Consider the following 19,018-nt stretch of genomic DNA (forward strand, 5'->3'; position numbering starts at 1 on the left):
TAACAAGGTATTAAAACTGTCAAAAATTTCATGGGACATAGCCAACTCATGGTGAGTTCCTACTGTATTCTAAGTAACTGGGAAAGTCACTTTGCATGTAAATGTGTCTGTGTCACAATTTCAGTTAGGATGATTTGAGACAGATAAGTAATTGTTGCCATTTTACAAATGAGGAAAAAGACTTGGAAAGATCACCTTCCAAGGTCACCATGGTATAGCTGAAATTTTAATTTGGATATATCAGACTCCAAAGTGCCTCCAGTCTTTTGATATTAACTTTCAGTTTGTTTATTTGGAATGGATGTTGGAGGTACAATTTTCCCTAAGAGTTATGAGATTAACTTGAAATGATCTAGGAAAAGAGCCTGGCTCATTACAGGCATTCAATTTCCCTTCTCATTGACTTGTTTTTTTTTTTTTTTTCTAAACATACTTATCAAGATTTAATGGCTATGCAAATACACCATATATATTTAAGGGACACCACTTGATAAATTTTGACACAAGTATACAGAATCAAGATAATCAACGTAGTCAATCCTCTCACATTTCCTCACTATGTTGTCCATTTGTAGTCTCTTCATGTCCTCCTTTGCAATCCTAGCAACCACTGCTTTGCTTTCTGTCACTGGAGTTTAGTTTTTATTTTTAAATTTTTCTACAAAAGGAATCTCACAGAATTTACTCTTTTGGTCTGGCTCTGTTCATGTAGTGTAATTATTTTGCAGTTTGTCCATGTTGTTGTATGTGTCAAAACTTCTTTTTTTTTTCCTGTGCAAGTTATATTATTATATTATCATATAGATATAGCACAATTTGTTCACTCTGACCATCAGCTTATTTTTTATTTAATTTTAAAATACTTAAATGACAAAGATTGAATATGTTGAGAATAAACAATAAGAATTATATACATACATATTATGCAATGATTGTAACAATCAAATTAATTAACATACCCACCATCACTCATAGTGTATGTTAGATGCCCAGAACTTGTCAATTTAATAACTGAATGTTTGTGTCCTTGGATCAACACCTCCCCATTTCCCTTACCCCCATCCCTTAATAACCACCAATGAATTCCCAACCATTTGGATTGCTAACTACTGAATGCTCATGGTTATATACAATCTACCCCTGGCAGTAAAGGGAGCCAAGGTAAGAATAGAGAGACATTATTTTTTTAAAAAAAAAATTTGTTCCATCTTTCCTTTTAACTCATTTGATCAATTATGATGCTTCACTGGCGTATTATCAAAATGTATATTTACCATCAGCTTCTACCACTATGAAGGTAATAGTGGGAAAAGCCTACATAGAAATACGATCATATTCTAGCTCATGTGTAACAGACATTGAAAGAATAAGTATTCCAAAACCAAAACCTAAATTCATATTTAGGATATGCATTGTTTGATATTTTACCATATTTTTAATAACATTCATTTGCAGAAAAGTCATCTTATTCAGTTGTCCAAGGATTTCATTTTACCCAGTTAATTTCACAGGATTCATTGGTTTACATTAGACATTCTATTAAGCTTTCAAACAAGCAACCCATACCTTGAAATTGATTCAGGAAATTAACAGAATTTCTTATGCCACTTTTATTCTTTAAAGTACGTGAACAAACTACAGAGCATTATTATTAGTTTGTAAAGGAGATTTAAAATTTAAAGAGGTTAAGTTTCGTCCCAAAGCACATGCATTTAGTTAAGACTTCAGATTTGTAAATCATTCTTTGGGCTTCATTATGACTGGCAACCAAATATAACTGAAATTGTTATATTATTGGTACTTTTTTTCAATTATTTTAATTGTTTATGAAAATCTTCAAAAACACACAAAATAGAATATTTTATTTCATGAAACTAACTCCATGAGTTCCTCCTACTTCCATGCACCCATTACCCAATTTTGATAGTTTTCAACAATTTGTTAACTTAGTTTCATCTATTCTTTTGCCCACACTTGTTGATAAAGCAAATCTCAGATACCATATTGTTTCAACTTCCTACAACTCTCAAGTTTTCCTTAATAAACCTAAACAAAAAATCATTACAACAAATAAACTATAACTTACTGTATAAATTAACAAAATAAAATATAATCCTATAACTCACTCAAATCTAAAAGTTCTGATTAACTCATTGAATTTTAAAAATATTTTTTACTATTGTAACTTAAGTGATACATAAAAACATAAAAATCATACATATTTATAGAGCACCCTATGCTGTTCTAATACATGTATATATGTGTAATTTATAAGTCAGATTAAAACATATTCTTTGAATATATTTTAAAATGAGTATACTAACAAGGAAGTCCCACAGAATTTAGCTTTTTTAAATATATGGCTGTCTTCCCTCCCCTATCATCAGGTCAATTATCTGTCAAATAAATAACATTATTTATCCTATAGAATTCCTTGGTTACCTATTGACAATCTTCTGACATTTAACAATTTCTCTCCACTCATCCCATTACTTCCTAAAAATCATGGTTCCATCTAAATTTTTTTAAATCCCAAATTAACTGGGCATGACAGTACATGCCTGGGACTAGAGAGGCTGATGCAAAAGGATCACAAGTTTGAGGTCAACCTCAGGAAATTCGTGAGGTTCCAAGCAACTCAGCAAGACCACATCTCAAAATAAAAAAATAAAAAGGGCTGGGGTGTAGCTCAGTGGTAAGATGTCCATTGGTTCAATTACCAATTTCAGAAAAAAAGAACTAAAAATCCCAAATTAGCAAAATTCAGTTATATTCTTGTTCTTTACAAAAAATTAAATACCTTTAAAATTATGAAATTTGTTTCTGATCTGTTGTCATATTTTCAGAAAAATCCTTACTCATTTTCTTGGAGAATTTAGTAGTTATTGGATTGGGAATGAAGATTCAGCATAACACCAAGAGGAAGAAAATATCTACTTATTACACTTAAGTGATGTTTAGGGGATTGAATAATATACACATTGACAATTTATTCCATCATCATAAAGCTCAACATCAAGAATCATTCTTATAATGCAATAGCAGGATGGACACCTCTCATTCCTTTTAATGACTGTTAAGTATAATATTGTATATTCAGTAAGTTTTCTATTGATGAAAATTTGAGGTGTCCTAATGTTTGCTATCACAAGTATTTTAATGCCTAAGCATATATTCTGTATTTTCTCAGTATCATAGGATCACAAATATAGAAACTGCATAGTTGAATCTAAAGGTAAATGCAAACTAGATATTTTTAAAAATGTACAATTCTTCAGACAAATACATATGAATCACAAATTTTAGAAGCTATCTAGGTATAAGAGAGAAAGATCTACATATATAAAAGGTTATCTATCAAATCAACTGCAAGAATAATATTGTGAAAAATTTGTATCTTAAAATATTTTCAACAAAAAATTTTACAAAAAACTTCATTTCAGATTTTAGCCTAACATATAGTGTAAGAAAATGTAAGTATCACTATTAACATCTTTTGGAAATCATTAATATGATTATCATCTGTGGCATAAAGACACAGCATAAACAGAAGTTCATCATAAAATGTTATAGTTAGAAACTACTGTAGAGATTACGTCTAATACCCATTAGATAAAAATAAGGATGTTATGATCCAAGAGTTTGATTTTTCTTAAATTTATTCAGTAGAATCCAAATATTTAAAGCTCGTATTTAAAAATATTTCACATGAACTTTAAAACTGACTATATTTAAGGTATTATCAGAAATAAAAAATAGAATATAAAAGTTTACCTTTGTTATCAAATATCTAAATTTGAATAATTAATTCTTAAAAGCTACATGGAGTTACTTGAAAATAGAAAACATGATATTTAATGCTCTAATATAAATTTGATTTTTTTATGAATGTAGTGGTCCCCTTAATTCATTCAACATGGATTTATTACTATGTGTGTTTATGTGTTTATGAGTATGTGTTTGTGGTTACTATTTGGAATTATTAATTTTGAGTCAAATATTACTGCATCAGCATTAATCTTTGTAGTTATGGGGGGAAAAACAGTGGCTAAAATTTGAAACAGTAAATTTAGATCCACAAAACTTACATTTAGATATATAAAATAAATGAAAAGTGGAATTGTAGTTAATATTTTTGCCCTAAAGTAGAAAATGTTAACTTTTTACATTGTTCAGTATTCATTTGGAATACTTTTCTTTGACAAAAATCTTATTTTATAGTTGTTTTCCTATTTTATAAATTTCTTCCAACCAGATCAAGGTTTCCAGAATGAACTTCAAAAATTATAACCCCATAGTACATTTTACAGTGCCCTTGCATATAAAATATAAAGGTAGATTTAAAAGACTGAATGCAGTCTCAATAATATTTAGCCTATCAGTGTAAGCTAAGTGACAAATATCAGTTATATCATGTATTTGTTCAACACTTACCTGAAGGATGAAGATTCTGTTCCTCTAAAAATTCTAAATCGAGCATTAGATCATCTTCATCTAGTTCACAGGATCCCAGGTTATTTAAAACATCCTAAAAGTAAAAGAAAACCAATAATTACAAACTGACGTGCTGAGAAATGGAGGAAGTATGTACATGCAGAAGCCACGAAGCAGTAAGAACGCAAAATCAGAAATGAGAAGTACCCACTGCATCTCAAAAGATATTTGACTCTTAGAGACTCTAAAATTATCAGTCCATTAAAAAAATTAAAAATTATTTTAAAAATTACTAATTTTTCCAGTTTTTCAATTTTTTTTTTAGTTGTAGATGAACATGCAATATCTTTATTGATTTGTACGTGGTGCTGAGGATCAAACCTAGTGCCTCACACATGCGAGGCAAATGCTTTACCACTAAACTATACATCCCCAACCCTCCAGTTATGTTTTTTAACTGATATATGTTAAAATTTATATCATTCAAATTATAATGCAATGAAAATACATATGAACAGGTGACAAACATATCAGAATATAGGAAAATATTTCTACATATTAGATATACCGACAATATTAGATATACCAAGAGTAGGGAGTTTTAAACAAACTCCAGTGATCGTGAAAAAGACTTTGCTGATCAAAAATTAAAAACAAATGTTTTATAGACTACCAACTGTGAAGCACTAATTTAGACAATATTTGAAAGTAGGGATCTAGTTAACATATACAAATCATTTGCACTAAATTAAATAAAAAATTAGATTAAAAGATAATTATTGATATTTATTATACAATAATACATCAAAGATGAGATTGGAATTCCTATTTTTTTCAAGACATATAGCAAAATCGACTGGATGGGTATACAGTGTTGAGAAGTTCTGAGGGGGTTGGAGATGCATACGAGAAGGAATTCTTGAGGGAGGAATAAAATCCTGATTTACATATTTGTGTATGTACATAGATGGGTGTATTAAGAAATACAAGAACTTACATTTGTGGACTAAGAATGAAATAACAAAAGTACAAAAAGTACAACATCAAGAGAAATAGCCTATGTCAGATTACTTTCTCAATTGATGGGAATGTTACCACAATTACGTTGAAAGAAGTAAATATTCATTAAGGAAAGGCTAATGATATTGTCAAATGGATACTGAACACTTTAATTCTTGGAATTAAACTAAGGACACTGGGACTTTTAAATAAATCACTATCACTTTAACAAATAGAATTAAACATTATTAAACTTTAGAAACATGTGTGATCCATGAATAGAGCAAAATGGTTTGAAAGGTGATATATATTCTCAAATCTAAGTGCTTCTTTTACCTAACAAAGATAAGTAATACTTTAAACTATAAATAAAACCAACTATTTATTGGAAGCTCAGTAGCCCAAGAAAGCCCAAGTAGCTCATCTATATACAGCAAAGGATGGTGTAGCAACAAAAAATAAGCTGCCACACGAAAAAGAATAAAATAGGAGATTAAAACAACAGTGCTGGGCACAATGGTGCATGCCTGTAATTCCAGTGACTCTGCAGGATTGTGAGATCAAAGCCAGTCTCAGCAATTTAGTGAGGCCCTAAACAACTCAGCCAGACCTGTCTCTAAATAAAATTTAAAAAAGAAGAAAAAGAAAGAAAGAAAAAGAAAGAAAAAAGGGCTGGGATGTGACTCAGAGGTTAATTGTGACTCAGGTACAAAAAAAAAAAAAAAAAAACAGACCCATCATGAGTTAAATGTGGAAAAGGAATGTTTAAAAGGGTTATTTTGTGAAGACACCATTATCAATGTCTATGAAGTACTATGTACTATCCAAATGAAAGACTATTAATCTAATAGTCAAGAATATATTAGTTAAACAAAAGAGAAACTTTACTGTGAAACAGTAGTAATTTACTCAAATTTAAATCAGGCTAAATAATTTAACACTTGGACTTTCAATTCATTGGGCTGAATTATGAACCTTCAAAATTTATATTCAATCCTAATACCAACTAGCTTAAAATGTGACTATATTTGGGGAGGAGACTCTTAAGGAGGGAGTTAAGGTTAAAAGAGGTCACATAGGTGGATTCTAATCCAATGTGATTAGTATTTTTGTAAGAAGAAGAAATTAGGACAGAAGGACAATACTGTGAGGACATAGATAGAAGACAGGCCATTTGTAAACCAAAAAGAAAAGTTTCCAGAGAAACCAAATCTGCCAACAATTTGACCTTGAACCTACAGCCTTCAGGACTGTTAGAAGGTAAACTTTATCCTTCAAGCCCCTTAGTATTTTTGTTATAGAAGCCCTTGGATACCAATACAACCAACAGCATTGAGAAAGCAAGGAGGGAAGGAACAAAGGGAATAAATGAATACTAGGTATATTGAGGTCACTTTTTTTTTATTATGTCAAGTAAAGGCATTTTACATTTTGTGTGCTTCTATTCCATGGTTTTCACATTCTTCCTTTAATTGGAACCACTGCAATTCACCTAGCAGCCAGGTTCTTTATGAGCCAAACTCCCTACTCTTGGTGAATGATCCAAGATGGGTATTTTACCCAACGTCTTGACCAGAGCCATGTTCCAAAACCAAGAAATATGTCTGGTGATCAATACTGCGAGATACAAAGTGCTGCCAACAGAGGATCCATGGATTTCATTGTGTGGCTAAGACCAGCCTAAATGTACTTAAAAAATAAAATCATCATGTCAGAAGGACCCCTGGTTCCTGATTTCAGAAATTCCTGAGATCCAGAAGCAAACATTATCTTTTCAAGGAGGTTTGTTCAGGCCCTTTTGAATTTTCAAAATTAAAACATCCACCCACAATTTGAAAATAATTTTTAAATTACCTTTAATAGAGAAATGCTTGAAACTCTGACACTGGTATTCCAAAATTTCATATAGGAAAGTAAAGCTAATAAAAGGATCAAATTAAATTTGGAAAACACACTGCAATGTTCTTATTTTACTCCCATGTTGCAGGTGATGCTTGACATTTGTGCTAGTAGGGCTCCATCACTGGTCTACAAGAGTTGCTTCTTAAATCTACTTGTTCTAAATTGCCTTGCCTTGATATTATGTTTACAGAGCAACATCCTTGTTGCTGTTCTACAAAGCCTTTGAAGCTGGAGAAATCTCATAATAAAGATCAATGGATATAGCAAGGTGAAATGTTACACAAAAAAGTCAGTGTGAATTCATAAACCTAAAATGTCTGGTTTTCCAGATCTCCTCCTAAAAAAGACAAACAGCAGCAGCATTACTTTTGCCTTCAGTCAGCTATTGAACAACCCTAGCATCTGGACGCTTGTTGTCTGATAGCCCCTAACAAGAAAGAACCAGGATTCCTTAACTATTATAAGGAAGAAAGGAAGAACAAGAAGAGATATGGGGGAGGAGAGAGGAAGGAAATACAAGGCATGCTGAACCATGTCTTTGTTGCTAAAGAAAAAGTCAGTTTGTTTCAAAAGGCTGGCTAACAAAAGCAACCTAAATGGAAAATACACGGCTAAAATGTTGACAGTATGAGCATTAAAAAAGTGAATATTACAAAATAAAACAACTTGTGTCTGTCAAAGTTTATAAGTTCATAACACTAGAAGAGAAAAACTAATGTAAAATATATAAACAAGCACTAATAATACAAAAGATAGGAAAGAATATCCTTAATTTCCATAATTTTTAATAAGTAGATAATAATGGGTGTTTTTTTTTCTAATTACACGTGTTTCTAAAATGTAGACATGTATTTCTTACTGTCTGAATAAGCAGAGACTTGTAAGTAAATCAGTAGCACCAAAAGTATTTCTATACCAGGAACAGAAAGGACTAATCAGCACTGACAGTCACAGATAATAATCAGGTAAAAAAGGAGTTCAGGAACTAATTCATATTTATGATCATATTCCCAATATAAAAAAAGAACAATTGTGCATTTCGGACTTTTGATCAATTAGCAGAAGGTAGAAGTAGAGTGCTAACTAGGTAGAAATAGGCCCTCATCTCCTTGTAGATAAAGCTGTTATCTAGTCTTATCCAATACAGAAACAAGGAGAGTCCATGCTTGTTTAATAATGTTAACACACCAGCTCTATATATCACAGCAACAGAAAAACTGTCATAAAACTCCACCAATAGGAACTTAAAAATCATTTTGTGTGAAGACATTGAATTATCAAACAAAATTAAAATAGAGGTTTCAGGGGTTTTTTAAAGGCATAAAGGCATGTAATGAGTAGAGTTTAATTGTAAACATAAAGTTCAACCTGATGGCCAGGATCTTTGGTTGGAATCTTCTCTAAATGTACAACAAAGTCCAATGAATAGATAATAGCTATCAACAACCAGAATTTGCAGATTTAGAAGATGACTTTCTTTTTCTTATAAGTCTCATATGGTTAATAAATACTAGAAAAGTATAAAATTAGACTCTGCTGTGGAAAATATAAAATTCCCAAATCTGCAAAGTATAAGAAATAGGAAAAAGATGAAAAGAGATGTAAATGCCTAGGATTCAAAATTTGTAACCAAATTCAAGGCATGCTGATTTGCTATAGGAACGTTTTTAATATGTAGAATTTTCTTCTTTAAAAAATGGTTAAAAAAGAAATCCTGTCACATTTGCAACAATGTGAATTAACATGGAGGACATAATGCTAAATGAGATAAACCAGGCACAGCAAGACAAATGCCAGGTGATCTCACATCTATATGGAATCTAAAGAAGTCTAATCCCTAGAAGCAGAAAATACAGTGGAGGTTACCAGATGGTGGAAGGAAGAATACATGTATCACTTAGGAGAAATAAGATCTGAAAATCTATGCTTCACCATGGTGATTACATTTAATAAGAATGTATTGATAATTGAAAATTGCTTAGGGAGTAAACTGTTTTCACTACCAAAATGTAAGTATGTGAGGTGATGGATATGCTAATTAGCTTGATAAAATTATTCCACAAAGCATACATCTATCAAAATATAATTTTGTACAACATAAATATATACAATTTTGGCAATTTCAAAACTTCCATAAAATCAAAAAGAATAATCACATGCTTAAAAGAAAAATAAAAGATGGTTAAAACCTTTAAGATAAATTGACATGCTAGACTTGTAATGTAATTATACACTGGGAAAACTTGCTTAGACAAAAATTAAGCCAATATTTAAAGACTACTAAAGTTTTAATTTAACATATATTCCAATTATTGCTATGAAACATTTTTTATGTGGATATTTTAAGAAGGGTTAATTATTTCACTAAAATTCTAATTATTAAATAATTTATAAGATCAGTTAATTGGATATTAAACCGAACACCAATATTGCTAAGTATTCACCAAACAGACATTTAAAAATCTTGTAGTAATACTGATAACTCTCGTAATGTCCCAAATGATTTAATATTAGAAAAATTAAGAATAGACTAAATAATTATTGTTGAAGTAATTCAAATTAATTTTCTAAGCCTCAGCTATATAACAATGAGCTTAAAAGGCATGATTTCTTCAGTCACAGACCTTTCAGACAACTGTATTTTAGTAAATGTATCTTTTAAAAATAAATTGGTATTATTACTTATAAATCAACTTCTTGTATTTGATTAATGCAAATCTATTCTCCACAGTGTAGTCCCTCTTGCACAAAATAATAAAATTGAATTTCTGAAGCTTCAAAGTCAGGGACAAAATATTTGAGTACCCCATTAAGATATAACTCTTCCATAAAGCCTGATCTAAAATATCCCATTAAACTTATTTATTCTCTTCACTGCAATGTACGTAATTACTATGATCCTGTTAAAAATAGAGGAAGATGAGACACATCACTACAGAAAGTATTACTGCTTTAAATGAGAAAAAAAATCCATTAAAAGAAATTATTAACTTATTCAAATAGTCATTAAATGTCATAGCATAATTGAAGTTAATTGCATTTAATTACTGTTAAGTAAATTTTAGTCAAAGGACTATCCAAATAGACTTGTAAAATCTAAGAGACCATATCTGGGTGCTGATATGGACTTTAATTGTTGTTTACATAATATTTAATTGACCTAGTATAACTCTCTGAACAATATTTGGTTTAAAAGTGAAGATATTTACAGTCAAATTAATATGATATTTACAGTCTAGTCTGCATTCATTTTGTATCTATTTCACACCATGAACAGGTATAGTTCAGATATATATTCTTTTCCATTATTTTAATCATATTAATTTTTAAAACTTGACTAAAAAGAAAATACTGTTATTACAAAACCAAAATGTACGATGCAGCTACTATAGAAGACTCTCAAAATTCTCTGTGGAAGTCTAAAAACGCATTCTGAGAAACATTTTACAATTAATTCTATTTTCCTTTTTACTTGGGAAAAACAGATAATGTCAACTAAGTGTCTTTAAGTAAATCATATTGTCCCAGAAAGATAAATTATAAATGGCAAAATGGAAGATGTATGCATGACAAAATATCATCATAGATTTTTAGTTTTGATTTAGTTTTGAATTGATTTAATAAAACATACTCAGTCCCTTTGGTAGAATTACCTTTAGCTATCAGCATGGCAGCCACAAAGTTCTTCCCCTTGTTGTTTGCTACATATTGATTTATCTTGGGTTTTGTGTAATTCAGATATATTTTAATAACTATTTTTCAAAAATGTGTCTTGGGCTGGGGCTGTAGCTCAGTGGCAGAGCATTTGCCTAGCATGTGTGAGGCACTAGGTTTGATCCTCAGCACTGCATAAGAATAAACAAACAAAACAAAGGTATGCTGTCCACACACAACTACAAAAATTTAAAAAAAAAAAAGTGTCTTAATTCTACCAATCCTTACTCAGACCTCCCACAACAAATCTTAAAAGATATGCAATTTGAAAATATGAATTTAAATTTTCGTCATTAAAATCATGCATTTTCTTTGCAAATGTGTGAAAATAATAATAGTTCTTTGTAAATGTGTGAAAAGAATATTTAGCTTTGCTTGTTGTGCATTTTCATGTTTATATATGAAATACTGACCAAACTGGCTTCTGAAAGCTATGTCCAGAATTTCTGATTCTTCTTCTTTTCCACTAACCAAAGACAGATAATTCCAGAAGTCATTCCAAGTGGTTTTAAAATACTAAAATTTAAAAGTTATACTGTAAGACTTAACTGTTTAGGAAAAATTAATATTTATATGGATTCATATAATATTCTGTATGGATTTTAAAATTTTATCAGAATTCATATAAAATTTAAAATTAAACTCTAAACATATTAATTTTATATATGCAAGAGGATAAATTAAATTTTATTAAGTAACAAAAAGTAGAGAAATAGGAAGTAAATAATTATATATATATATATATATATATGATTCAAAATTAAAACATTTACTGTTAGTTTAAGAATTCATAGTTTACTTCTGGTCACCTTTTATAATATAATGAAGTAAAACAAAAATGGTATCTTTAGACATTCTATTTTCATTACACAGTAAAATCAATGCCTTAGACACTATCTTCTTAATTCTAAATCTGACTACATCAGATTTTACCTTTTGTTGATGCATTAATATTTTTTTTTTTATCAACTTGTCTCCAAAGAAAGCAATTTGTCTTTTCAATAAAACCCCACAATTACTCTGTGTTTAACTGACTGGTGATAAACATTGTAATGAAGAACAAAGTAATGTTACAATTAAAACATCAGCAACTCTACTATTTTAAGAAATATTTAGGGGAGATCATTTTTTCCTAAACTCATGCTTTGTGTATTACCAGAATTGAATGTACTAGTAACAAAATATACTTCATAATCTTCTAACTGGTACCCCTGTCAACTTTTTGACAATGACCATCCCAGTTTCTCAATTCTTATTTATACATCACTCTGCTATTTTTTTTCACTAAAATATTCATTTGTATATATTTCTTCAAATGTCAACTGTATGTGTCAACAGAATACTAAAATATAAATCTCTTAGCATTTAACGCCCTACAATGTAATCCTTATATCCTCCAAATACTTTCCTGTAAAATTTACTCAAATATATTCTTTCCTGAAAAATGCCTTGGCATTTCTTTATTGAATATCTCCAGAGTGTTTTCCCTTGCCCATATATGCCTGAAGATCAATACAAAGTGATTTATCTATATTTATTTCATGGTAGTTTTTATTTTTTGCAACACTACAGCATGTGCAAAAATAATGCTTCATGAAAATGATAGAAAAACTTTCATATTGTGCAGAATATCCTGGCCCTTAAGTTAGGAATATAAGAACACCAACTGCACAACAGTGAATACAATATTTTGCCCAGGGATAAATATGGACAATTCACTGTGTTTCCTGCTACAGAAGTACAGAAAAACATACATAAATTTCTTGTTGTCATGTTTTTTACCAGAGAATTCTTGTACATTCAAAATCTCTGTTGTATCATTATCATGTATAGAAACTAATTCATTTACCTAGTGGTTAGTCAACTTTTCATCACTGTGAACAAAATTTCTGACAGGAACAACATAGAGAAGGAAAAGTTTATTTTGGCTCAGAGTTTCAGGGATTTTCTACTGGCACTGTGGTACATGCCTGTAATCCTAGAAGCTCAGGAGGCTAAAACAGGAGGGTTGCAAATTCAAAGCCAGCCTCAGCAACTTAGCAAGGCCCTAAGTAACTTAGTGAGACCCCCATCTGAAAAAATAAACAGGGCTTGGCTGGGGATGTGCCCCTGGGTTCACTCCATGGTACCAAGTTACCAATATACATACACACACACACACACACACACACACACACACACACACACACATATATATATATATTTCCCCCCCCCAAAAAAAAAAAAAACAGAGATTCAGGGATTTCAGCCCATGGTTGGCAACCTCCATGGTTGTTGCTACTCAGCAGTCAGGAAGAAGAGAGAGGGAATGAGGAGCCAGGGACAAAATATTATCCCCAAGGGAATATCCCCCCACCCCGCCCCAGTGACTTACTTCCTCCGACCAGGATCCACTTGCCTAAAGTAATCCATTCAAGTGAGGAATAATTGAATTGTCTAAAAATAAGGTAACTTCTTGTTAAACTATTTCAATGACACAGTAGTTCATTTTTTAGAATGTCAGTTTTTAAAAAGTATTGGATGTTTTGATGAAAATGCACAACACAGAAGAATTTTTGAGGACTCCTGTTTGCTAGCCCTACTCTATTCAGCTTTCTTAGAATTTCTGAACAATGCTTTCATTTTTTTCCTAAAGCTATCTTTAACCTCACTGAAAAATGCTTATTTTTCATGAGTAAAAATTGTATGAGGGCTGAGAATATGGCTCAGTGGTACATCACTCGCCTAGCATGGGTGAAGCACTGGGTTTGATTCTCAGTACCACAAAAAACAATAAAAAATAAATAAAGATATGTGTGAAAAAAAAGTTGTATGAGTCTCTTATCACTTTCCAGTTTCATTATATGCTAAATCTGAATTTTTCAAAAAGATTCTACTGTTTATGTTTATTAAACTAGTGAAATATAAAGTTAACCATAAAGTTAAACAATACTTCTTGGTAAGGACAGAGCTCCAGCAAAAATGGAAAATTCTACATGTAAACAGTAAGATTCAGGTTTTATTCTAGGTTTATATTTACATATAGAATTCTACAGATTGATGTATTGAGATTAATGAATATCTTACTGATTTCTAAGTTAATGTTTTTCATATTGTTTCTAAAACAAGAATCAAATATGTACAAATGACATTGACAGTCTTGATGTTAAAAAAAAAAAGTATATTGGGAAACTCGAAAGATTGGGAATTATAAATCTTATTTCTAACACTATCGCTTCTCAGCCTTTTGGCTAAGATCAAGTGTACTAACACTGATCCAATCACCAAACTAACTCACCAACTCTGCAAACGAAAGTACATTGTAAACTTCATGATGCTCCTATATGAAATGAAATATTAGAATAGGTATACTTTTCAGCCTACCCAAGTCTTCAATGATAAAAAATGTAAGACAGCTAAGAGTTTCTTTCCCATGATAATATACTACCTAGAGTTATTCCAACTGCAAAGCCCAGAACTGTCTTCACTTTTGACACCAACAGCAAGTTTTGGGGTTCACAAACACACCCCCAGGCATCACAATGCAATAGAAACACTCAGAGAATTCACTGAAAGTCACTGTACTCAAGGTTATAACCTGTCATGGGGAAAGGGTTCACGTCAAATATGAGCCATAGGAAGAGATGGGTAAAATTTGGCAGGAACAAATACAAAGCTTCCATTGTATTGAGGCTGCATTGTTCTCATGGATGAAAATGCACATCAAATACTGCCAACAACAACAAGAAAAAGTTTATCCAAGCTTCAGGATGCAAAGTTTTATTGGGGCTTCATTACATAGATATGACTGAATGAATGCCTATATCATTGATCACAATCTCCAGGTTAACTGATATTGTTTGACTTAAAGCCTCCACCCAAAATCAAATAATTATCCTTCCTAGTTTGGCTAGCCTCTAAGAAAATACAATCAGGTAGAAACAGCACACCCTAAGATCCAGAATAGTCATCCCTTATTCTAAACAAAGAAATTCCTACCAGTTATTACAAAGATTAAATCTCACAAACCAAGTTCCTATTGATTTATTTCCCTGTTGGATTGTAAAGTCTTTGTTCATTCCCTTAAGACATTAAATCAACCAACATTCCCATTCCTCAGGTTTTAATGTTTTGTTTTGTTTTTGATACCAAGGATTGAACTCAGGGGTACTCAACCACTGAGCCGCATCCCCTCCCCTATTTGGTATTTTATTTAGAGACAGGGTATCACTGAGTTGCTCACCACTGCCTCAGCCTGAGACAGAGCACCATATCTTGCACTTCTCAAATGAATTGTCTATCCCTAAGCAAGACACTCCATCATAAACAAAATACTAAATCTCACTTAAAAACTGAAGAGTGGGGCCAGGTGTGGTGACACACACCTATAATCTCAGCAGCTCAGGAAGCTGAGGAAGGAGGATTGCCAAGTTCAGGGCCATCCTCAGAAACAGGTAGGTGCTAAACAACTCAGTAATACCCGGTCTCTAAATAAAATACCAAATTGGGGTGAGGGGGATGCGGCTCAGTGGTTGAATACCCCTGAGTTCAATCCCTGGTATCAAACAAAACAAAAACCTGAGGAATGGGAATGTTTGTTGATTTAATGTTTAAAGGGAATGAACAATGACAATTTTCTTCATTTGGTCAGATTCAGGTGACAGAAATTTGAAATCAGTTGAAATATCAGAATATCCAAGGAAAGCATATTTTCAAAGAGATTTCACAGTAAAATACACAAGTAACTAATTTGAAAAGCAACGAAGACAAATGATTTAAATGCATTCTGAATGGCAAAAAAAAATTTCAATCAAGGCTAAATGTTTTATGTTTCCACATATAATAAATGATCAAACATTATAAAATAAATATATAAGTTATATGAAGATGCTAATAGTATTGATGTTAAATTCTTTGAACATAATGATCATTAATGACAATGATTATATGTTTAAATTCTACTCTTAAAATTTATCATAACCAGTAAAATTTATCATAACCAGAAGATTTATTTAGCTTATACTTACTTTTATAAAGAAAGAAGAATCCAGTTTTATCATCTTCTCACCTCAGCTATATTATATATTTGTCCTCTGAAATATCACATCCTTTTCCTCAACCACTTTCCAAGTTATTTAGAATGGTTATAGAAACTATTATCACTTTCATTATAATTCTCAGACTATCTCCTTCCATTTCATATAGCAACTATATCTGTAGAGGTAAGCTGCCATTTCTTTGTTTCAAAGGTTTATATGACATTATCTCAACTTGGTCATCACTAGCCCTTCCTCACTTTTTTTTAAGAAAGTCGCTTCCTTCTAATATACCAGTCTTTCTTCTTCCCATATTTTCAAAATGTTTCATCTTCTAAATCACAATTAATCTTGTGGGAAAGCATTTTAGTCATTAATCCCTAGAAACTTGACAAACTCCTCAGAGTATACTTCACATGGTTATCTAACATGGAGGAAAGACTATTTCAAAACCTCACAACTTCACCTATGTCCTATGGATGGACATTGACCTACATATTACTGGGTCTCTCAGTTATGTTACAAGCATGTCACTGGGTTCTGGCCTTAAATTATCCCCTGTAAGCCTCCAATACTATCTACTCCTCTCCAGATAACTCAGGAGATACACACATTAAAATGACATATGTACAAAATGGAGAAACACTGGTCCTGAGTCAATGCATTAAAAAGACCTCACCTGTGGAGTTACCAGATTTATACTGGATTTTATGTCATCAAGAAATAGATCTTTGTTGAGTCTAAACACTGAAACTTTTCATAATTTATTTCTTTGCACTATATTGCTTGGTCCAAAATCACAGATAAACATTCATTCTGTTTTTGCTTTCAATTTGTATGCTTCATATTCTAATTTCATCTTTAAGTTCTATTATTTCTTAATAATAATTATACTCATGAATAAACTTTAAATATTGTTGCAATGCTATCTTTGAGCGGGCCTCTATTATTTTCTTTTTATCACTAGCCTTATTGACTCTCAGCTGTAAACTTTACATACAACTTCCTTAAGTGGCTTTTAAGAATGTGTTTCAAATATTAAAGTTTCAAATCTCTTTATTTCATACATTTTAGATGATGCCCAAAAATACTTGGACACATGGTTTAGTGCTGTTACCCTATAAATAAATTATACATGAGCTGATAGGATTCCTGAGTTGATGGGATTAAAGGCATCACACATGACTGTACTGAGGAAGAGTTGTTAAAAATTAAAAGCCACTAACTATGTCATTTGACATTTTTCAGCCCATTTTTAATTTATCTATTTTCTATTTTCAATTATGTTTTGTTAATACCTGTAAACATGCTCTTCTCTGTTATAACCAGATCTATTGTGAAATTTTACATTGATTATACTGTGTTTCCTACACACTGGTAAAACATGATATTCACAATTTCATTAATGTGTAAGTTCAATTTTTACAATTTTAGCAATATGCTGCTAAAAAGTAAAATATGCTTTTCTGATGATTTAGTTTTGTTTCATTTCTAAGATGTTAGTTCTTCAATGAATTAATGGATTTTGATTTGCCACTGATTTTTCCTTGTAGACCAGTGTTCTGTTGTATTTACATATAGTTGGAATAAAATCATTTTCCATTAGAATTATGCAGAATTCTCCTAAACAGATTATACACAATCTTGCACTTCTACCTAATTATACTCACATTGCACTATACAGTGTTGACTGATAGTGTTGACTTCCTTTAGTGGCTTTTAAGAATGTGTTTCACAATAGCTAGACTGTGGAACCAACCTAGATGCCCTTCAATAGATGAAAAAAAATGTGGCATCTATACACAATGGAGTATTATGCAGCACTAAAAAATGACAAAATCATGGAATATGCAGGGGAATGGATGGCATTAGAGCAGATTATGCTAAGTGAAGCTAGCCAATCCTTAAAAAACAAATGCCAAATGTCTTCTTTGATTTAAGGAGAGCAACTAAGAACTGAGCAGGGGGAAAGAGCATGAGGAAAAGATTAACATTAAACTGAGATGAGTGGTGGGAGGGAAAGGGAGAGAGAAGGGAAATTGCATGGAAATGGAAGGAAACCCTCATTGTTATACAAAATCACATATATGAGGTTGTGAGGGGAAAGGGGGGGGAAGGGAGAGAACTGAACAACAACAGATGAGGTAGAGAGGGAAGATGGGAGGGGAGGGGAGGGGGGATAGTAGAGGATAGGAAAGGCAGCAGAATACAACAGTCACTAATATGGCATTATGTAAACATTGTGAATGTGTAACTGATGTGATTCTCCAATTTGTATTTGGGGTAAAAATGGAAGTGCATAACTCACTTGAATCAAATGTATGAAAGATGAAAAAAATTTAAAAAATTAAAAAAAAAGAAAAAAGAAGGTTAAAATAATCCTGCAAATTAGATTCAAAACTGATTAATTTCCTGCAGTACAATAAAATCTGAATCTTTGGGAAAAAAAAGAATGTGTTTCAAATATTAAGGTTTATATTAAAGCACACAATCAGATTTTGGATAGTAAAATATTTCTAGATTTAAATTTCAATGAAACTGAGATTTTATTACTTAAGCATAAATACTGGTAGAATAGAATTGCCCTCTCTGAAAATTAGCTTCAATAACACATTAATATTATTTTATAACTTCAAAAATAACAGATATATGATTAAATGTATGTAAAGCGTCTTTTATCCCAATGCAAGCTAATTGATAGTCTACCAAAGTTCCATACTACAAGAAGACTGTTCTGAAACCATCCCTTTCATATTTAAGGGTCCTTCCCTTAGCAGTCATAGCCACATCAGTTTTCTAACAAGGACTATAGATATGCTGTTTTGCAATCACCTGGCTCTCAAGAGGTAAATGCTTTAAGGAGTTGCCTTAATACACAACAAACACTGCCCCATTTTCATAACATCTCTGACTTTTTTATCTTGTGTAAGCATAATGGCTAGGCTAGGGGAACT

At 31.5% G+C, this 19,018-nt stretch overlaps 1 protein-coding gene across 1 annotated transcript in view; it reads right to left on the reverse strand.

Annotated features, from left to right (window-relative positions):
- Nucleotides 1–19,018, reverse strand: part of Ccser1 (coiled-coil serine rich protein 1) — a 1,032,529-nt gene that overhangs the window by 954,439 nt on the left and 59,072 nt on the right. The window contains exon 3 of the mRNA XM_076865083.2: nucleotides 4,435–4,528. Coding sequence (XP_076721198.1) covers nucleotides 4,435–4,528 — 94 coding nt within the window. The remainder of the gene's footprint in view (nucleotides 1–4,434; nucleotides 4,529–19,018) is intronic.

This window comes from Callospermophilus lateralis, chromosome 8, assembly GCF_048772815.1.
Source record: "Callospermophilus lateralis isolate mCalLat2 chromosome 8, mCalLat2.hap1, whole genome shotgun sequence".
Taxonomy (NCBI): domain Eukaryota; kingdom Metazoa; phylum Chordata; class Mammalia; order Rodentia; family Sciuridae; genus Callospermophilus; species Callospermophilus lateralis.